This window comes from Trichosurus vulpecula, chromosome 4, assembly GCF_011100635.1.
Source record: "Trichosurus vulpecula isolate mTriVul1 chromosome 4, mTriVul1.pri, whole genome shotgun sequence".
NCBI lineage: Eukaryota > Metazoa > Chordata > Mammalia > Diprotodontia > Phalangeridae > Trichosurus > Trichosurus vulpecula.
The window spans coordinates 403,395,185-403,418,811 of record NC_050576.1 but is presented as its reverse complement, the minus strand read 5'-3'; the positions used below and the strand labels follow the sequence as shown (position 1 = coordinate 403,418,811).

The window sequence follows — 23,627 nt, the reverse complement described above, 5'->3', positions numbered from 1 at the left end:
GGAATCATATACACTGAAATCAAATCTTATTTTTACTAGTTAATTCTGTGACTGAGCAAGTCACTTCATTCAGATACAAAACTTTCCCATCCGTAAAATGTGAAGGACTAAATGATTTCTAAACTCTTCTAGCTCTATCATTTCCTTCTATCATATCTTTTGATCTCTTAAGGTCCTTCTCAGCAACATAAGTTATGACTAGGGTGGGGCTGGGGGAAGGATGAATTAAAAGAATTGTCACATTGTGCCAGACCCATGTTGCATGGGACAACGTGTCCAAGGAAAGTCTTATAGAAGGACATGGTTGTCTTCTTCAACATATTCCCCCAAATGGTTGTTTCTTAGTAATTTATATGGAGTTGTCGTAACAAGTTGAAAAGACTTCAAGCACAGGCTTGATGAAAGACTGTACATTTGATGTTTGAGAACTTGTCAAGCTATGCTAGGAAGGCTCATCACAAGGCTAGCCATATAGTGATGGATTTTTCAACCATGGCAACTCTAAGTCATAGAGGGTTTGTGATCCATGCTGGTGGAGGGAATATGCACTAAGGAGTACTGAAGTAAAATTTTTAAGTAGGACTCCCCTATAGTTTAACTCTTTCAAGATTCAAGAGTGTCCTTTTATCCCAAAAATCCAGGATCACAGAATGAGAGAGAGAGAGAGAGAAAAGAAGAAGAAGAAGAGAGTAGAGGAAGAAGAAGAAGAAGAGAGTAGAGGAAGAAGAAGAAGAAGAGAGTAGAGGAAGAAGAAGAAGAAGAGAGTAGAGGAAGAAGAAGAAGAAGAGAGTAGAGGAAGAAGAAGAAGAAGAGAGTAGAGGAAGAAGAAGAAGGGGAAGAAGTAAAAGAAAGAAGGAGGGGAGATTAATAATACATAGTATTTATTCAGAGCTTTAAGGCTTGTAAAGTGCTTTATAAATATCTCATTTTATATTCACTAAGATTGAGACTTAAGACTTGCCAGGATCACACAGAGAGTGTCTTCTGAGGCCAGATTTGAACTAAGGTGTTCCTGACTCCAGGTCCAGAACTCTACCTGCTGTGCCCCCTGGCAGAAATTGAGAGAGAAAGGCAGTGTGTGTCTGAAAGTGTGTGTGAGAGAAAGTACGCTCAAGTGAGCTAGTGGGCGTTTATTAAGTGCTTTCTATGTGCTGCCCACTGTACTAAGGTCTGGATGGACCTAGAATTGAGAAGCATTTCAGAGGTCATCTAGTACAGCCTAAGACGGGCAGTGTGCTATAGCAGATATGGCACTAGAACTGGAGTAAGGCAGAACTGGGTTCAAGTCACAAGAACCTGGCAAGTCACTTAATATTTCTGTGTCTTCTTACCTCATAAAAGAAGAGGGCAGACTCAATGACCTCCAAGGTCCCTTCTAGCTCTAAATCTATGAGCTTATGATCCTTGCCCAACGCATATATCTCAGACAGACTGAACTCCATTAGATTTCTAGCCCACTGTTGTATCCAGAATCCTAATAATTGAATATTTTAGTCACATTTGCAAACGTGAAATTCTGACAACTTGTCCATCCTATGAACTTTTATCTTATTCTATCCTTTGGTTTTGATAAATTAAGACTTTCCTTGACACAAACCCTTGCTTGAATTTACCTTTTATAGATATCTTAAACTCAACATGTCCAAAATCAAACTCATTATCTTTCCCCCTAAAACGTCCCCTGCCTACCTTCCCTATTTCTGTAGAGGGCAACATCATCCTCCCAGTCCCACATGTTCACAACCTAGGAGTCATCTTGGACTCCTCACTATTTCTCACCCCACCCCACCCAATCTGTTACCAAGGTCTGCTGACTTCACCTTTTCAATATTTCTCATACCTCCCCTTTCTCTTCTCTGATGTTGCCACCACTCCAGTGCAGGCCCTCCTCACCTCATGCCTAAACTATTGGTAAGAGCCTGTTTATGAAGCTTTCTGCCTTAAGTCTTACTCTACTCCAATCCATCCTCCTTTAAACCACTAGTATGATTTTTCTAAAGATTCAATCCTACTATGTTACCACACCACACCACACCCCAACTCCATAAACTCCCAACAACTCCCTGTTGCCTCCAGGATCAAATACAAAATGCTCTGGTATTCAAAGACCTTCATAACCTAGTCCACTTCTACCTTTCCAATCCTCTTAACCTTGCTTGCTGCCATGTATTCTTTGATACCAGTCTCCTTGCTGTTCCACAAACAAGACACTCCATTTCTTAGCTCCAGGCATTTTCCAGGCTAGCCCCCATGCCTAGAATGCTCTCTCTCATTTACTCCAGCAATTGACCTCCTTGGCTTTCTTTAGGTTCCAACTAAATCTCACCTTCTATAGGAAGCCTTCCCCAACCCTCCTTAATTCTAGTGCCTTTCCTCTGTTAATTATTTCCTATGTATCCTTTATATAACTTCCTTTGCATACATTTGTTTGCATGTTGTCTCTCCCACTAAATTCTAAGTTCCTTGAGGGCAGAAATTGTCTTTTGCCTCTTTTTGTATCCCCAGAGTTTAAAACACCGCCTGGTACATAATGGATGCTTAATAAATCTTTATTGGTTGATTTTTTAACTGCATGCCTTATGACTACTACCTTTCCTTTATTCAGTATCCCATAGCCCCTGCCTTAGCTTATTAATATAATTCACAAAATATTAATAGGTGCCTACTTTGAGCAAGATACTTTTCTAGGTATTGGAATACAAAAAGAGATATAGATTCTGCTTTCATAAAACTAAAAGTCTAATTTGGAGGGTTGGTGAAGGAGGAGGAAAAGGAAGAGAATATATACAATTAATGACATAAGATAAGCTAGAATGTGATTAAGTGTAAAGGAGAGTTCCAGGTAAAATGCTATGAGAAATTTCAGGTAAGTCAGGAAAAGAATCATGAGGGAGGTTTCATGGGTGTTGGGCCTAGAAATACTTTCTCCCTCCCCCCTCCTTCTTCCTCCCTTCTTTTATTTCAGATGCGGGATTTCACAGAGACAAAATAGAGCAAGGTGAGAAGAGTTGATGGAGAGTGCTCAGTTTAGCTGAAACAGGTGAAAGGGAAGTAGTATGAGATATGGCTTGATAAACTGGAATCAGACCACGGAGAGCTTTGAATGCCAGGATGAGGGTTTGTTCCCTTACTGAGTCATTAGTGGAGAGTTACTAGCAGTTTTTAACTGAAGAGTGAGGTGATCAGCAGGGTACGTTAGGAAGATTACCCCAGCAGTAAACGAGGAAGAGAGGCTGGAGTCAAAAAGAATAGTCTGGGTGGTTAGGTGGTACAGTGGAAAGAGCACTGGACCTGGGACTCAGAAAGCTCTGAATTAAAATCCAGCCTGAGACAATTACTAGCTGTGTTGACGCTGGACAAGTCACTTAACCCTCAGTTCCTTATCAGTAAAATGGGGACACATTATAGAAGGAAATGGCAAACCGCTCCAGCATTTAGCCAAGAAAACGCCACGAACCATGAGTCACAGTCGGACACGACCAACAACAACAACGGTGATATTTCAGTAGTCTAGGTGAGAAGACATGATAAGCTGAACTATGAAAATAACAAACTATATATGATGGGTAGATCTCAAACACAAAGATAACTAGATGTAATAGCAATTTAGATTTGAAGATCTTTCCCACCCATGAATAGGCCATGTGACCTGCTTACATCACAAGAAGCCTAAGTCACATGTGGTAGGAGGAGCTTCCTGAGAGGAAAAGGACGTTAAGTCACAGGAAAAGTTACTGGCTGCTAATGGCCGTCGTGACAGAGCTGAGGTAAAGCAAGTCGGATACCTCTGATAGCTGAACAGACTGGGATAGCTGTACTCTGAGTTTGTTTTTGGGAAGACCCCAAAGGGGATCTGAGAGGTTTGGGGATGGCCAGGCGTCATGCTATGATATTATGTATCGAATGCTTTGCTGCTCTGATAGATTGGATCCATGGCTTATGGGATGTGGTTCTCTGGTGTCTGAATAAATGGTTTACTTCTACCTTCTATGTGGAGACTCTTGTATGCTTTGCAATACAGAACCACATAGGCATTTTGACAATTATCATCTATCTTGTTATTACTGCCCTGCTGATACACTGGCCCATGGGTGGCACGGGGACATATCTGATCTGATAGTTGCTACACACTATTTTCAAGGAAGACTACAATTTCCACCTTTGTGGAGAGCAAGGAAAGGGCTATGGCTGGTTGCTCATTCCTTCACTCAACTATCCCGAAGAGGCATATTGACTGGAATTATATCTATTAACCACAGCAGTTTAGGGATATGAAAGGTTCAGAATAAAAGCTTCCTTGGTCACTCTTAAGGGGAAGCTTAACACTTAACTTATTCTCACCAGTTAGCAAGTAAATATCTTTATCAAAGAAAGCAATAAAGAGAAATCAGAGAAGTTATACAGATTAAAACAGATGAATGAATGCAAAAGTATAAATGAGTTGTTTGGGAGTTCTTATCTAAGAACCAAAGGAGAGAGAATAATCTCACTAAAGGATTCTGCTCTTAATAGTCTCTGTAGTTGCAAGCACTGGAAGTCAAGAGACATGTTTCCCACATATTTGCAGCTCCAGGGAGATTTCCTCTTTATCATTCAAAACCTCACCTTTCTGTATCTCAACCCATCTTTCTTGAACTACTCTTCAAAAGTATATCCATCTTACTCAGTATCTTGGCTGAGAGGTCTCTGAGCAGCATCATGAAACTGACCTTCAGGGAACTGCCCAACTCAAGGGGTGAAGTATTATAATAATAACTGGCACATAGCACTTTAAGGTTTGCAAAGCAGTTTACAAAGATTTTTTCCTTTGAGCCTTATCAGAACCTTGTGAGGCAGGTAATACATACATTTTAAAGATGGGCAAATAAAGCAAAAAGAAACCAAGTGACTTGCCTATAGCCACCACTAGTTAAGAGTTAAGAGCACAATTTGAACCCAGGTATGTCTTAACCTCAACCACATTGTTTCTCAAGTAGGATTCTTATAGAGAGAATGTAAAGGAGATGATAATTTATTGAGGGGTCAGAATCCATAGGGCTTGACAACTGATTGTATATAGGAGACGAAAGAAAGGGAAAAAAAATCAGTCAATACTCTGAGATCACACACCTGGGTGATTGGAAAGATACTGATCCTATCAACAGAAATAGGAAAAAAGGAAAAGAAAGAACAAGTTTTAAAAGAAATATGAATTTGTTCTTTTAGTACTGAGTTTAAAGTGCTCCAAGAATAATTAAATGGAAATAGCCAGCATATAGTTGGAAACATAGTACTGGAGCTCTGGGAAGAGTTTGAGAGTAGAGATACAGACTTGAGAGCCATCTGTATAGAAATGACAATTGAAATTAGCAGAACAGATAATGTTAACAAAAGAAAGTACGGAGTAGCGAGCTAGCATCCCACTCTGTCTCTGCATTCTGCTGCTGCTCCATACCTGGCATCATACTTTTTGCAATGTTACTTGTGATGTGTTACCTGTGATGAGGTTTCATTATTTTTTTCTTACATCGGGGTGAAGTAAAGAAGAATCATTACCTCCTTAGTCTGGATCATTATGTTTTTCCTAATGAAGACTTAAGATCATTTTTTAGTATTGTTGACTGCCATATCACATTGTTAATTTATAGTGAGCTTCAAGTTTGTAAGTGCCTGAGGCCATATTTGAACTCGAGAAGATGAGCGTTCCTCACTCTGGGCCTGACGCTCTATCCACTGTGTCATCCTGGTGTGTTCACATCTGGTGAGTTCTGCATGCCACATTTTAGGAAGCGCATTAGTAAGGTGGATCATATCTAAACAGGACAGTGACCAGAATGGTGAGAAAACTGGAAACTGTGCCATTTGAAAGTCAATCAAAAAGGGGCAAGAAAGTAAAAGATGTGACAGACGTCAATGCAGACAGACTTTGCAACTGATTCAATATGAGGAATGAAGGAGAGGCAAGAGTTGAGGCTAAATCTAAGGTTGAGCCCCTGGGTGACTGGAAGGATGGTTGCGACCTCAACAAAAATGGGAAAGTTAGGAAGAAGGGTAGGATTTAAAGGAAATATTATGAGTTCTGTTTTAGACATGTTCAGTTTGGGAATATCATATGAGTTGAATTTGATAATGCCTGAGGTCCCTCACACCACATGTACACGTGGATTTATATAACATTCTATATACATGATCTCATTTGAGCCTTACAACATCCTTGCTAAGTCATCGCTACAGGTGTATTATCTGGATTTTTCAGATGAGTTAAGTCAGACTAAAAGAGGTTAAATAACTTATAGATGGTTATACAGCTATCAAACTCAGAGTTTGACCCTAAATTCTCACAATGCCAAGTCTAATACGCTACTGACTGTGCATGCTATCTCTATATATGTATTTAAGTAATTCTTACCCCATTATATGGCATCAGTCAAAACAAAGCTACACAGATTCAAATCCTTGAATTGACTGATTGATTGAAAACCTTAGTTAGTAAATAACTATTCAACTTAATATGAAAAAATATCATTAAAAAAGCAAAGTTTCGCGATTCATAGAGATAAGGGAAAAGCTGAAACTATACCTTAGAATGTCTTCCTTGCTATGCATTGATCATGTACGTATGGCAGTATTGCAACAATAATCAACTGTGAAAGACTTAGCTACTGTCACCAATACAAAGATCCATGAGATTTCCAAATAATTCACAATGAAAGATGCTCTTCACCTCCAGAAAGAACTGATGAATTGAGTGCAGATTGAAGCATTTTTTTTACTTTCTTTGTTTTCCTTGCTTTTTTAGCTAATGTGGAATTTTTTTAAATATTTAAAGACTGATTTGCTATTATTTAAACAAATTATATTTTTATACTTATATTTTATCTTTAACACCTAATACAGAATTATTATTTTAATGTTTGATATAAAATAAATACTGCAGACACTCACCATTGACACAACTCCTCAGGTCTGTGTAGGCATTGGTTGATTGACGGGCAGCTACAAAGGACCCAACTCGGAAAGAACCAAGGCAACCTATAAAAACAACTATTTGTTTACAATCCAAACACTTACTTGACACAAACCCATGATGGAGATTATGCCTAAAACAGAAAAGTATGCTTCTAGTAATTGTCAGCATTCAGTAATTAGACAATATTACCATGGATTTCCACCTACCTTCCAAAAAAAGTATCTGGGGGAGAAATCCAAAGATGGGAGAATTAATTAGGCATGACACCACACTTACTGCAGCAGACTACTTGTAGTCTTAACTATCTGAAACATAACTTTGAACTCAAAAGTGAAAAAGACCTCTTAGGAGATAAGAGAATGGAGTTGCCCTCAGTTTAGAACCGAATGACTTAGAATTTTGTGTAATGTTAAGCTCACTTCAATAAGCCTGACTGCCTAGTTATTCTTTAAAATCTTATATTCTTCCTATATTACATAGTTAATAAGAAGCAGTGTTGGGGAGAAAACTGTTAAAAGTTGACAAACTGAACAGTGACTATTAATGGGGATGAGGGAAGGACAATAGAAAAAAAACAGGATGACTACAAAGCAATTGAGGGTTAATCAAAAGTAGGATGACTATAATATAATCTGGGGTTGATCAATGTAAGCGCTAAACCTTAATAGCCTCAGAGGTAATGTCTATGCTACCACTTATTACTGTTACTGATATTCATAACAATAACACTAAACCATCAAGAAAAGTTTAAGCCATGTTTCAATATCTGTTTAAAAACACAAAAAAGTGAGTGATATATGTAAGAAAAATTTTTATCAAAATGGTTAAAGTCTTTTAAAAAGTCTGGACATTAATTTAAAACTATCTCTTTTTTTGGAGGGAGGGATACCTCATTCCCTAAAGATGTCAGATAAATGAGTATTATTATAACTTGTATGCCTTTGAAGCCTCTTTTCCTGTACAATTTGAAACTTCGACTGAAAAGATTAATATTAATATATATATACACACATATATATGTATGTAAGCACATATATAGTATGATTATATATCATATAATGCATATAAATATAGATATCATGTGAATGCTATTTTGGACATGATGACTCTGAGATGCCTATGGGATCTCTACTTTGAAAAGTCAGAAAGAGTTAGAAAGGTGATACTAAATTCTAGGGGAAAGAATAGGGCTAGATGTATAGTAGGCACTTAATAATTAGTCTCTAATTGATCAACTAAATACTTCTAGCTCATGCCTCCAAATCAAAATTTTAAGATAAATCCAATTATGGGAGCTAGAGATTCTCCCTGTGAGTAGATCCCTGTGAGTACACACCAATGGACTATAGTTAGGCGAGCTACCAATGGGGGGAAAGGGGGTGGAAAATGACAGTGCTTTTCATTTGGTAGCCTCCCATTTAGCTAATTGTTCTTGCTGACTAGAGCTAAATTCAGGATGTTTCTGATCATCTATATTTTTAATAACTTCTAAATTTTGTTATCATGGAACAAAATCCTTTTCCTCCAGTTTAGTACCCTAAATGTTGGTATCCTTGAACAAAGTTTTCACTCAGTTTTCTCTATAAGAAAGAAAATGTGGCACCCTTTTTCCTTTTGTGAACAAGTCCCAGGACTGACTTCACTTATGTACCACCACCTCTCTTCTTCAAACTGAATTTCTTGCTACCCCAGCTTCACCTGTGGTACAAAACAAAAGCTTTTTCCCTCCTCTTTATCATTTTTATCTTTTTCTACCCTCTAGAAACAGCATACCATTCCTCTTTTAGGTGCCATTTATTCTCAGGCAGGTTTTTTTGTTTGTTTGTTTTTGCCAAGGCAGGTAGAGTTAAATGACTTGCTCAGGGTCACACAGTTAGTGAGTGTCAAGTGTCTGAGGCTGGATTTGAACTCCATGGCCAGTGCTCTATCCACTGCACCACTTGTAATGTTAAGAAGGGCGGGACTTCTTTACAGTTTTCTCTTTTGGAATGCTAAGGCAATCAAGTACCTTTAATGAGTCTTGCCTTTGTTTGAATGGGGCAGGTAAAGTGGGAACTTTTGTTTTTTGTTTTGAAGTGCTTCTCAGCACTGAGGAAATCAAGTACCTTTGATGAATCTTGCCTTTCAAATGTAATGGAAAGCAAAGTGGGGTCTTTTATTTTTGGAGTGCTTCTCAGCACTGAGGCAATCAGGTGTCTTTGAGTCTTGTCTTTGAATCAAGAGTCATTGATTAGAAACAACGCATAAGATGTGGTACTAGTGATTAAAAATCTTTCCCACACCCCTTTTTGCTAAACAGGCACTGAGCCCTCAGGGCACTGAACAGGGTATATGAGCTCTGAGGTTGACATTTTGCTTTTGGGGGCACACCATTGGAAAAGTGTTGGTGTGGAGATTCTGGGTAGCCGTCAAAGAACCCCCCAGCTTTGAAAAACCCAGATGTTAATGCTTTTCTCTAACTATGTATGTGATGTCTTGGTCAGACAGATAAAAGCCTGTCTGTTGGTTTCTGTTATTCTCTCTGCTCATAATTCCTGTTTGTAATCTCTGTTTGTATTTTCTCTGAAAGTTCAGCGTGCTGACTTTTCACCCTGAACTAAGTAATGATATATGTATGTTTAATTAAAGTGAGATTGTAACCCCTTAAAGTTGCTTTCCTTAGAAAAGCAGATGCTGGTGTTGTTAGTCTTACACAGCCACAGTAGCAGCAAGCAGCATTGTTGTTACAGCTATCTGGCACTTTCCTTGTCCTACATAGACCAACTGACTTTTCTGTAAAATAATAATATTAAACTAGATAGATTCTGAGGCCCCTTCCAACTCAAGATCTATGACTAGATGATATCTAAGATCCCTTCCAACTATAAATCTGATTCCTTCTGAGCTCTAAGCTTCCCAACATAAGATCTCCCATTAACCTGAGCTTTTTTTCTGTTTAAAATTCAGGCACTCTAATGGATCTCCCACCTGGGGCCAGTAACCAATAGACACTTATTCCTATGCCTGATAGTACTTTCTACTTTCCAGGGTTAACAATTTAAATTTAAAAAGAATAAGAAGCTTAAGATAAAATAGTATCAAATAATTCCCGCAAGAGTAAAGGCTGAGAAAAACAAAACACTTTATTATCTCTGGTATATGCAAAGTTGGACCTTTTATCTTGAATTGACCTTATCTATCATAAATAATCATCATGTACTCCTCAGTACAAATGGTAGCCACAAGGGTATTTTATGTTAAGAGTTTAAGTATATTAAGATAATGTTATTCTATCTTGAAGGCCAAACCTGAGACCTCAAAAAAATCATTAGGGTTTCAGAGAAACTTATCTGAGATTCCGAAAAACTTACTTATGAGTCAGAAAGCTCTCTCTATTGTAGAATATGGGAATATGACTTGGTCAATGAAAGGACTCGTGTGGATTTGGTCTACTATGAGTAGAAAGCCAGATTCCTCCTGAAAGGCAGGGAACCAGTTAAGGAAACTACTTAATGAAAAGGGGAGTATTAGGTGTACATGTATTGCTTATCCTTACCTACCAGAAATGCCCAGGTTTCCCCATACTTAAAAAAAAATCATTTCCTTGACCCTGATATCCCCAGTAACTATTACTTGAAAGCTTTCCTCCCTTCTGCCACTAGTTCTTAGGCAGAAAAGTCTACACTCACTACTTCTCTTTCCTCACAATCATTCATTTCACTACACCTTTTAATTTAACTTACCATTGTCCTAAATCTTGTATCCAAAACATTGTGCATGATCTCTTAGTTGAAAAATCTGATGATCCTTTCTCAGGCCTCACCCTAAATCTCTGCTGTCCCGATTAGCAAGGCACCTAGTGCAAACATACATGGCCCACATTATCTAGCCAGTGAAAGACCCCAGACCATGGTTCTCATCTCATCCCACCATCCAAGCCAAGCCATTATCTTGCCATCTGCACTGCCATTGTTCCCTCTAGACCAGAAGACCTCCTGAAATCATTCCCTGAGTGACTTAATCCACTCAGCATACCGTGGGAACATGCTGTTTTGATGGGTTCCTCAGCAAGTGTAATCACACATGACCCATTATATCTAGACAGCCCCAAAAGCCAGATATTGCTTCACACCCCATCCAATTACCATCCCTTCTATCCATAGCCTTACCATTTTCTGCACTCATACCCTCTGCTCTATTTTCTATCACTTGTTCTCTAAATTGTTAACAAATCAATACTGCCATTGCCTCTGGAAAGGGCATATCAGTTGACTCCCCTATGGTTTCACTCACAATCCCTGTGATTTTTCCAAACCACCATTCCTTAATATATATTGTCTTCCCCTTCTAGAACATAAGTTACCTCTTTTGAGGGCAGAAATTTTCTTCCTTGTGTATTTGTAACCAAAGTGCTAAGGCACAGTGCTTTGGAACATTGTAAACACATAATAAACACGTTTCATTCATTTCTTGAATTTGCTGAATCTTTTGACACTCAACCACTCCCTTCTTCCTGATTACCCTCTGCTTCCTTGTCTTCCATGACAGCACTTATTCCTGGATCTTCTTCTACTTCTCTGATCACTCCTTCTCAGTCCTTTGCTGGTTCATCATTCTACCTTCCATTTCATAGTTTTTATGTCTCCCAAAGTTCTTCTCTTCTCTCTCTTTTGAGCCATCTACTCTTCTTTTTAAATACTCTGTCATTTGGTGTTATCATCAGCAACTAGTCTCCATACAGATGCCTTCCAAATCAAATATCTAGCCCTAATCTCTCTCCTTAACCCCAGTCCCATATTCCCAATTGCCTGCCGGACACCTCTACCTATATGTCCTTCTAGTACCTCAAATATGTCTCAAACCATACTCATCATCTCCCCTATGTTCTTCTTCTAAACTTCTCTACTTCTGTTGAAGTCACCATCATCCTTCCAGTCTCTCAAATTGAAAACCTCAGAGTCACTTATGACTCTTCCCTCTCTATCATCCCCTTGCCCAATCATAGAGGCCCATATCTCATATTAGTTAAGAATGGTCTATCACTAGTGGTCTATCATATATTATATAGTGAATATACATTCCTAAATTGTTACAAGGAGTTATATGCACTGTGAAGAGACATGATAGAGAAAGCCAAAATGCCACAGTGAAATTAAAGTCCAAATGTGAGTAACTATCTAACACAGATAAAGGACAAAAAAAATGTAACAGATATTTCAGGTGACAAGATTATTAGAACGAATTAGAAAGAATGGGAGGTAGCTTGCATTCAATGACCACTAAGGTCCCATTTAATTCTAAACATTTTTGATTATCATTTTTTGAACTTACCTAAGTATAATGGATAGAAATAGTTCTAGAAAAAAAGGAGAAAATGTATCTTAGCACATTTAAATTATAATACAGTGATAATTAAATTATAAAACAAAATATGTCACATATATTGATATTTTTACATTAAAATATTGCTGCAAATTTCATCATAATAAGTAGCCTGAACAGTACATGGCTCGTAATACAAAGTGATGGCAAATAGACTTGAAATGTATTATTAATCAATTAATTTAAAATCTATGCCCTCTTAACCTAAAAGAAATTCTAATACATGAATAATAATAGTTAGCATTTCTATAACACTTTAAGGTTTGCAAAGTGATTTTTGAATATTATCTCACTTGATCCTGCCCTTTTATTAAAATCTAATGCATTCATCATCATCGAGCCTATTTGGTGCATCATATATGCTATATCTTTCAAACTAACTGAGCTCATTAAATATGAATAATAATGAGAGTCCACATTAAAGTATATAATAATCATTTTATCTTCAGAAAGTCCCCAATTTTTAAATAATCTATGTTTTTTATTTGTAAATCAGTTCTGAACTATAAAGGCATTTTCCCTTAGAAACAATGTTATATGTAGTGGTAAGGTTCCCATGGCAGTCCACAAATGCCTATTTGGCCCACAATGCACTTGCATATGCCATTAAACCTTAACACCATGTGGGACACTATATTTTGAGTTACAACTTGGGATGCCAGGAATACTTCTCTCCCTTCCATAGCCAAGCAATGCAAACTGAGACTCTACCACGTCCTGACCACTTTTGGTAACTCTGGCAGTTTGGGGAAGAAAAACCAGAAGGGACAGAGATGAGAGCAGGTATTGGGCTTCTGAAACTAGAGAATCTGGGGCAGGGTCTCTAGGGTAAAGTTTAAGGCAAAAGAGACTAAGGGAGTGGTAAGAAGTGGTGAGTGGGTGTGTTGGTGCCATGGGCCTAGGGTAGGGGGGTTCTTAACATTTTGGGGGGTCATGGATCCCTTTAGCAATATGATTAAGCCTATAGATTCCTTCTCAGAATAATGTTCTAAAATACATGAAATAAATAAAATTACAAAGGAAAGCAACTATATAGAAGTAAAGAAGCCATTTTCCCATCCAAGTTCATGAATCCCTGAAATCTATCCATCCATCCCTTGGTGGTCTATAGACCCCAGGATAAGGATCCCTGGTTTGGCATTTTTAATATAGGGAAGGGATAATACGGGGGCTGAAACCATGAGAAATGGAAGAAAAGGTTGTGATATAAGGAGGATGTAGGAAGATAAGGGAGAGTGAAGAAAATAAGCATTATATAGTAAATACTGCATGCTGGAACTATGCTAAGTGCTTTTTACAAATACCTCATTTGATCCTCACAACAACCTTTATGAGATAGTGCTATTATTATCCTTATTCTCTAGTTGAGGAAACTGAGGCAAACAGAGGTTAAGTGACTTGCCCAAGGTCATATAGCTAGTATGGGTCTGAGGCTGATGAGGCCAGATTTGAACTTGACTCCAGGGCTACTACTTCAGCAACTGTGCCACCAGCTGCCTCTAGGCTAGGTAGTAATGTAAGGATGTTGCTGGCAACTCTTCATGTAAGGAGTGGGTTGAGAACAACCCATTTCATTTTCCCATTTCCTCTTGACATTAAATCTCATGGGGAGGAGCCAAAATGGCAGAGTAAAAGCAGGGACTTGCTTAAGCTCTCCCCCAAGCCCCTACAAATACCTGTTAAAATGACTCTAAACAAATTCTTGAGTTGCAGAACCCACAAAATGACAGAGTGAAACAAATTTCCAGCCCAAGACAAACTGGAAGGTTGACAAGAAAGGTCTATTACACCAGGCTGGGAGAGGAGCACAGTCCAACCATGGCCACAACAGCACAGAAAGGGCTGGAGCAGGCCTCAGGGGACTGGCAGCTGTGGCGGTTTCCAGACATTAAATTTCAAATTAGGAAAAATATAAACATGGTACAATGGAGAGTACACTAACTCTAAAGTCAGAGGGCCTGAGTTCAGATCCCACCTATGAAGTTTACTGTCCTTGAGACCTTGGGTAACTATTTAACTTCCCTAGGCCTTAGTTTTATTATCTGTAAAATGAAGAGATTAGATTAGATGGCCTACGAGGTCCCATCCAGATTTGTGGACTTATAATTTCAGGTTGATAGGTTATAAAACCATCAGAAATTGATGGTCTTCCTCTAAATCTGCCCCTCTTTCTTCCCTCCTTATCTCCCTCATTCCTTTCTCTTCAAAGCTATCAATGACTCTGTTGCTTGGCTAGAGAAAAGGGATTAACATTAAGGGTACTCCTCCTTCCTCCTCCTGCCCTTCTTCCCCCATACCTATTCCCTTCTATTTTTCCATTGCCAAAGACTCTGGGAAAGGACCTAAGGAAAAAGAGACCCTCCAGGAACTGCAGTGTTTTCTTCTTCTTCTCCTTCCCTTTCCTCCTAACACTGAAAAGGTGAGAAACCAAAGACCAGGTTTGAGGGTAGAGTTATTATAGGGGAGCCTGTGGCCCTCATGGGTAGTAAGGGTGAAGGGGATGAGGAGTCTTGAGAGGAAGGAAAGTAAAGAAAAGCAGAAAGGGAAAAAATGGAAGGGAAAGAGATTTGTAATGGAATGGAAAGAGGTATTCCTATGGCAGACTGGCTGGCCACCTTTCATAGATAAGGTATATATGAGTTGGGCATTTGTAAGTTGGGGACTGTCTATAAAAGCTTGAATGCCAACAGGAGGCCGTTTACCCAATAAGCTCTAGAAACATATGTAAATAATGCATATTTTCAATGATACTTTCCCATACTTGGAGAGTTCAATATTTATTTTCCTTCTCCCATTTGCCTACCAGTACAGTAAGCAACAAAACAAGGAAAGAATCATTTTGCCTCGAAGCATAAAATCCAATCCTGAGTCAAACCAGGATTTTTTAAAGGCCACATTGTATCATACAGACTCTAGCGATTAAGACCTAGGTTCGTATTCCACCCTAATACTTAATATCTATAGGACCTTGAGACAAGTCACTTAGCCTCCCTGGGCCTCAGTTTCCTCATTTGTAAAGTAAGAGATTAGGACTAGAGGGCCTCAGATCTTTTTCAGTTCTAATGAGGTCCCCTCTAGAGCTATGATTCTGTAAATTCAGAGTTGGCAGCAGTAGTATGCTGTTAAGTGTTTGACAATCAGCTCTCTAAAGCTCTAAGCTGAGTCTTGATTATAAACATTTTCTTCATCACTTCCTTAAGTCTAGACAATCAATAAAATGATAAATCAAGCCTTGAGTTGTAGCATTTGCTGATTTCCAAGGTAAAAATGTTGATGTTGTTCAACCACGTCCAACTCTTCATGACTCCATTTAGGGTTTTCTTGGCAAAAATACTGGAATGGTTTTCCAATTCTTTCTCCAGCTCATTTTATAGATAAGGAACTGAGGTAAATGGGGTAAGATATTTGCCCAGAGTCCCACAGCTAGTAAGTATCTGAGGCCAGAATTGAACTCAGGAAGACAAGTCTTCCTGACTTCAGGCCTAGTACTCTATTCACTGTGACACCTACATGCCCCCACGAGATATAAGGTATAAATGCTAACACTGAAAATGGAACAATCAGCTTTCCTGAGCTGGCTTCAGGACACCCCTGGCTAGAAGGAACTCTTCATTTACATCTAGAGCAGATCCTTAAGGAACTGATGAAATATATAGCATCTTGGTGTAATATTAATTAAGGTGGGACTTTTTTTTTACTGTTTTAGAATGCTAAGTTAATTAAATGTCTTTGATTGAGCCTTACTAGGTGCAAAGCCCCAGGCCCAAACCCCTAATTACTAGGTGCTAAGGTAATGTGGGTGTGAAGCCCTCAGGGTCCTCAGGGGAGTTGCTAAGACCAGAGCCAATGGTACATGCCTAAATTCTGGTCAATCAGATGACGTTCTAGTTGGATTGGATGATGCTAAGGACTATATAAAAGGAGAGAACAGAGTTGTTTGTTTGGGGCTCTCACCCACTGGAAGAGTGATGTGGGACTCCGGGCAGCCACCATAAGTCTCCCAGCTCGTGAACCCAGATGTTGATGCTTTCCTGGTAACTATGAATTGTGATCTGGTCTGTTTATATTGTGTATGTTTGTAATTTGTATTTGCTCTGAAGTTCAGGGTGCTGGCTTTTCCTCCTGAACTAAGTGAATCATATTTGTATGTTGGATAGAAGTAAGGTTGTTAACCCCTTAAAGATGCTTTCCTTAGTAAAGCAGATCGAAGAACCTGTTCTGGCAGCTCTTGTTGCTGGTCTTCTTGGGTCTTACACCCCACAACAGCTGCGAGCCGAATTGTTGTTACACTTAGCTGAAGTGTTGTAGGTGGCAGGAAAACAGACTCTTGGTCACACAAGTGCTAAGCAGTGATCTGAAGCCAGCTCCTTTGACTCTTGATTCAAGGCTCTTGCCATTATATCATAAGAATCAGTTAAGAGTCACCTAGGAACAACCCACAGTGACTATGGAAAGAACAGAGAGGGAAGATTCAGAGAACAGCAGCCCAAGGGCATTCAAGGAATTGCAATTATTATTGTTGCTGTCGCTGTTTGGTGGAAATCTTTTGAGCTATAGGAAGCTCTGTTCTTGTTCCCCATCACTTAGCCAGCTTGATCACGATACTGACTTTGTTAGTTGGGCAGTCACAGAAATTGTAATGTTAGTGCACATAACCCATTTGCTTCCCTTGTGTCCTCCTGTTGTCAGTTTTTAACTAATACCTGAGATGACCCTGCAAGATAATAGGGATGAAGAGGAGAATCCTCTAGTGATGTCTCCTGTCTGACACTGGCCAATGGAATTATATACAACACCAGGTGATGGACTGAACCTGGCCAAGTGAACTGCCCTATCTGTAACTGCCTAGAGAGCTACATGACTTGTGGGGTTACAAACTCAAGTCCAGTTCCCATAAAAAGGACCATTCTAATTAGCCTTAATAAAGCCTCCACCTGGATGAATCCAGTGAAGCCACAAATTCCCCTACAGGAGCTCATTTCATAAGGTCTTTACTGGGGCTTCTCTCTGCTGCTGGAAAAGTGAGCTTATCCGCTTTGATAAAAGTTCTTTTCGCTACCATGTAGTGGTTCTTACTGTCCTGTGCTCTCACAATTCAAATCCTGGCCTTTTACATGTTATAGACTCTTACCGTCTCTGGCTCATTTTCAAAGACTTCTCTAGCTTCTTCTCTGTTACATAGTTCTTCAATGCATTCTCGTTCTAGATTTCCTTTTTTAGTTTCTTCCATAAAAGTGTTTGCTCGGCGTTTTCTCATAAGGATCTGTGAGGCATGCTGCTTCGACAAAACTTTGGGGAAAGAAAAAGAAAATGCTTGTGTTAATTCATTCATGTATTTTTCTTCTATAACTAGTTTTCTTCTAATATCAGTGTCCATGAATATTTGTACTAAGTACATAATATAGTCTTAAAACTGAAAATGTATTATTTTTTGTTAATAAGCATGCATATTTCCACAGGGCAACACACTTGTCAGCACATACAGTAAGGTAACTATCCTCATGTCTTGTGTATCAATATCAAACAAGTATGAGTCAAATTCTTACCAAAAAAATTCTCATTGCCTTTACTTTTTTAATTCCCACTTAACTTCCTAACCCCTTGCAACCTGGCTTCAAACCCCACCACTTAATGGAAATAGCTCTTGATAAAGTTACCAGTCAGTTGTTAAATCTGATGACTGTAGGCTCAGTCATCATCCTTCTTGACATTTCTTCAGCTTTTGAAACTGTTGATCAGCCCTTCCTCCTGGATATTCTTTTATACCTTTTTTTTTTAATGACACTGCTCTTTCCTGGTTCTCTTCCTATCTTAATGACTTCTTCTTAGTCTCCTCTTCCAACTATGTATTACCTCCTAACCAAGGATATTCCCCCAAGACACCCCTTCTAGACCTCTATCTATACCCTCTTTCTTGGTGATATCCTCAGGGCCTCTAGATTTAATTGTCAACTTAGAATTTGAGAGCTGGAAAGAATCTCAGGAACCATTAGCACCTATTACTATCCATACAAAAATTAGATCTCCAATACAACTTATGAAATAGTCATTCAGTCTCTGAAGACCTACAAAGATGGAAAACTCACTAATTCTTATGGCAGTCCATTTCACTTCTAAATAGCCCTAATGATTAGAAAAGTTTTTCTTCCATTTTTCCAAGATTTACATCTTTTCAACTTCCTCCCATTGCTACTGGTTCTACCCTCTGGAGTCAAACAGAATCCCTTCAAATACTTATACACAGATATTATATCCCCCTCCAGAGTCTCTCTTCTCTAAGACATGCCCAGTCCCTTCAACTGAGCCTCATCTGTCTTGGACTCAAAGCCCTTCACTAACCTGGACGACCTCCTCTGAACACTCTCCAGCTTCTCAATGTCATTCTTAAACCATGGCACATAAACCCGAATACAAAACTCAGATGAAATATAAGTACAGTGAGATTATCACCTTCTTATTCCTGGAAACTATGCCTCTCTGAATGTATCCAAATATCATATTAGTATTTTTGGCTGCCAATTCACACTGCTGACATATTGAGGCAACTAAAACCCCCTAGATATATATATTTTTTAAGAACAACCATCTAACCATGCCTCTCCCATTTGTAATAGTAATGTTGATTTTCAAAAACTCAAGTGTAACCTGAAAGCCAGGATAAAAAAAATAGCCTAGACAAGAAGTTATTAAGGAAAACTGCCCTGATATTCTAGAACCAGAGGGTAAAATAAAAATTGAAAGAATCCACTGATCACCTCCTGAAAGAGATCCTAACATGAAAACTCCCAGGAATATTATAGTCAAATTCCAGAGAGCCCAGGTCAAGGAAAAAATATTGTAAGCACCCTAAAAGAAACAATTCAAATATTGTGGAGCCACGAGATTCAGCAGTTTTGATATTAAAGGATCTGAGGTCTAGGAATATGATGTTCCAGAAGGCAGAAGAGCTAGGTTTATAACCAAGAATTGCCTACCTAGAAAAACTGAGTATTGGGGGAGGGGATGGATATTAAATGAAATAGAGGACTCTCAAATATTCCTAATAAAAAGACCAGAGATGAATAGAAAATTTGATTTTCAAATACAAGACTCAAGAGAACCAGAAAAGGTAAAAAGGAAAGAGAAATCATAAGGGATACAATAAGGTGAAACTGTTTATATTCCTACACAGGAAAATGATACTTGTAACTCCTCAAATCCTTCTCATTATTAGGGCAGTTAGAAGGAGTATACATAGACAGAGGGAGTTGAATATGATGGGATGATATCTTAAAAAAATAAAATTAAGGGGTGAGAAAGAGGAATTCACTGTGAGAAATGGAAAGGGAGAAGTAGAATAGTATAAAAAAAGAGGCCCCAAAGAGTTTTTATAGTGGAGGGGAAGATGGGGGGAAGAGTGGGGGAAGCATGTGAAGCTTAGTGTAATGGGAGTTGGCTCAAAGAGGGAATAACATACACATTCAACTGGGTATAAAAATCTATCTTACCATACAGGAAAGGAGAAGAGGAAGGGAATGAGAAAAGGGTGGATGGGTGATAGATTGAGGGAAGTAAAAGTCAGAAGCAAAACTTCTTTGAGAATGCACAGGGTGAAAGGAGAGAAAGAGTAGGATAAACAGGGGGAAATCAGATAAAGGGAAATACACAGTAATCATAACTGTTGGACAAATTTTACAGGAAGTTTCTCTGATAAAGCCCTTGTTTCCCGAATATACAGAGAAGTGAGTTAAATTTATAGAAATAAGGGCCATGCCTCAATTGTTAAATTTTCAGATGAAGAAATTAAAGTTATCTATAGTCATATGAAAAAACGTTCTAAATAACTATTGATTAAATACATGTAAATTAAAACAACTGTGAGCTACTACCCCACATCTATCAGATTAGCTAATATGACAGAAAAGGAAAATGACAAATGTTGGAGGGGATGTGGGAAAATTGATACTCTAATGAACTGGTGGTGAAATTGTATATTGAATTCAACCATTCTGCTCAAAGGGCTATAGAACCATGCATACACATTAACCAAGTCATACCAATCTGTATCCCAAAGGGATAAAAAACAAAAAGGAAAAGGACCTACATGTACAAAAATATTTACAGCAGCTCTTTTTGTGTTGGCAAATTAGAAATTGAGGGGACGTCCATCAATTATGGAATGGCTAAACAAGTAGTTGCATATGACTGCGATGGAACACTATTGTACTATAAGAAATGATGAGCAAGATGCTCTCAGAAAAACTTGAAAATACTTATAGGAACTGATGCAAATTGAAATGAGCAGAACCTGGAGAACATTGTATATAATAATAGCAATACTGTATGATGATCAACTGTGAATGATTTAGCTATTTTCAGCAATACAATGATCCAAGATCATTATGAAGGACTTATGATGAAAAATGCTATCCATCTCCAAAGAAAGAACTGATGGAGTCTAAATGCAAATTGAAGCATACTTTTTCTTTATTTTTCTTGGGGCTTTTTGCCTCTATTTTCTTTCATAATATGACTAACATGGAAATATGCTTTGCGTGACTACATATGTATAACCTATATCAAATTGCATGCCTTCTCAGTGGGGGGGGGGGAGGGAATAGAAAGAAAGAGAGGGAGAGAGAGAATTTGGAACTCAAAATTTTTTTTAAATGTTAAAAATTGTTTTTATATGTAATTGGCGGGGAAATAAAAATTCTCAAAAACTCAAATGTAAATGAAGCCTTATGAATTTTGTCTTAGAGTCGATACTCTAGATTAGCAAGATCTTTTTGGATCCTATAACTCTAGTTATAGTGTAGTCTAGTGTACTATATTAGCTATCCCTTCCAATTAGTCCATCAATAAACATTTATTAAGCTTCTACTCTGGGGATACAAAAAGAGGCAAAAGAAGAGTTTACACGTATGCTTGATATCATATTGCTTACCTTCTCATGGATAGAGGAAGGGGTGGGAGTGAGGGAGAAAATTTGGAATTCAAATTTAAAAAAAAAAAGAATGTTAAAAATAAATAAATAATAAAATAAAATAAAAATAATGTATTTTTTAAAAAGAGACAAAAGATAGTCCCTGCCCTCAAGGAGCTTACTCTAAAAGGGGAGGACAACATGCAAACAAATATATACAAATAAGCTATATACAGGACAAACAGAAAATCAGTAACAAAGGGAAAGCACTAGACTTAAGGGTTTGGAAAGGTTTCTTATAAAGGATGGGATTTTAGTTGGAACTGAAAGGAAGTCAGGGAAGTCAGCAGACAGAGCTGAGGAGGGAGAGAATTTCAGGTATAGGGGGCAGCCAGAGAAAATGCCTTCAGTCAAGAGATAAAGTGTCTTATTTGTGGAACAGCAAGGAGGCCAGTGTCATTGTATCAAAGAATTTGTGGCAGAAAGTAAGGTGTAGCAGAGTTGTGTTATATGCAAATTTTTTGAGCATTCCATCTATGCCTTTGTGAATACACTAATAAAAATATTAAACAGCAAAGGACCAAATTCAGTCCCTGGAATACTGTACTGCAGAGTACTTCCATGTTGGCACTAGGCCATTAAGGGCATCTCTGAGAGGAGTTACCCAACCAGTTCTGAATTTCTCAAATTTATTTGTTATCTAGTCCAAATCTCTACAATTCTCCCACAAGAATTGTATGAGATACTTTATAAAAACCTTTGCTGACATCTAGGTAAATTATATCCACAGCATTCCCCTCATCTACTGATATTGTGTCAAAAAACATAAAATGAGACTGCCATGAACAACATGTTCTTAACGAAGACACGTTTGCAATTAACAATCCCTGGTTCTTTTTCTAGATATTTAAGAGCTATCGGAGGTGGAGCCAAGATGGCAGAGTAAAAGCAGTGACTTCCTTGAGCTCTTCTTCAAGCCCCTCCAAATAAAAGCAAAAAAAAAAGACTCTAAACAAATTCTAGAGCAGCAGAACCCACAAAAAGACAGTGAAACAAATTTCCTGCCCAAGACAACCTGAAAGGTTGACAGGAAAGGTCTGTTGCACCAGTCTGAGAGGAGCACAGTCCAGCGCAAACCTCACCAGCAAAGACCAGGCCCCAGCAAACCCTGAGAAGGCCTCAGGGGACTGAATCACTGGCAGCTGTGGCAGTTTCCAGACTTCTCAACCCACAAACACCAAAGACAACTTAGAAGGTCAGTAGGAAAGTTCTGTCAGACCTGGATGAGAAAGGAACTCAGTCTGGCCCCAGCCCCATGGTGGCAACGGCAATGGCTGCTTCCAGAGTACTTAGCCTACAGACAGTGGGGGGATCTGATCAGAGGGGGATTGCCAGGATCTCTTTGCTGGTATGGAGGCAGGATTCTCTTACTTTCCCCTTGCTTGGATCTGGGTTGTAGTCCTGGATGGTGGTCCTGGAACAAGGAGGAGCGCTGGTGTGACAGAGCTTGTGGAGGTGGTGGAAAGGGAATCCTCCTCCAGTTACAAAGCAGAAAAGAGGGCTTGTGGTCACTCACAGATCAGAGCACAGGCCAGGAGAGGAGTGAGCACCTCTCCTTTAATCATATCACCTTGGAAGAACCGAAAATTTACAAGTCCCTGGAAGTATCTCTGAAAATAGCTGCACAAAATCCCTGAAGCTTGGGACAGCACACCCTCCACAATGGAAGCAAAGTCCTACCTTAACAAAGAGTTAAAAAGTCAAGTAATTGGCTAGGAAAATGAGCAGACAGTGGGAAAAAACTCAGACTATAGAATCTTCCTTTGTTCAAGTAGAAACTTGAAGAAGACAACAAAGTCAGAGATCCAAAGATCTTTGACATCCAAAGCCTCCAAGAAAAATATGAATTGCCCGCAGGTCATGGAAGAGCTCAAAAAAAAAAATTTGAAAATCAAGGAAGGGAGGTAGAGGAAAAATTGAGAAGAGAAATGAAAGTGATAGAAGAAAATAATGAAAAACAAGTCAACAGCTTGCTAAAGGAGAGCCCCCAAAATACTGAAGAAAATAACATCTTAAAAAATAGACAACCCAAATGACAAAAGAGGTCCAAAAAGCCAATGAGAAGAATGCCTTAAAAAGCAGAATTGGCCAAATGGAAAAGGAGGTCCCAATACTCACTGAAGAAAATAGTTCCTTAAAAATTAGACTGGAGCAAATGGAAGCTAATGACTGTACGAGAAATCAAGAAATCATAAAACAAAACCAAAAGAATGAAAAAATAGAAAACAAATGTGAAATATTTCATTGGAAAAGCAACAAACTTGGAAAATAGATCCAGGAGAGATCATTTAAAAATGATTGGACTACCTGAAAGCCATAATCAAAAAAAGAGCCTAGATATCATTTTTCAAG

General features: G+C 38.6%; 1 protein-coding gene across 1 annotated transcript in view; it reads right to left on the bottom strand.

Moving 5' to 3' along the window:
* The window catches only part of PROS1 (protein S), a 124,868-nt gene that overhangs the window by 55,885 nt on the left and 45,356 nt on the right, over positions 1 to 23,627 (bottom strand). Inside the window, exons 2-4 of the mRNA XM_036754676.1 lie at positions 17,442 to 17,599; positions 12,260 to 12,284; positions 6,925 to 7,011 (exon numbers count right to left, since the gene is read on the bottom strand). Coding sequence (XP_036610571.1) covers positions 6,925 to 7,011; positions 12,260 to 12,284; positions 17,442 to 17,599 — 270 coding nt within the window. The remainder of the gene's footprint in view (positions 1 to 6,924; positions 7,012 to 12,259; positions 12,285 to 17,441; positions 17,600 to 23,627) is intronic.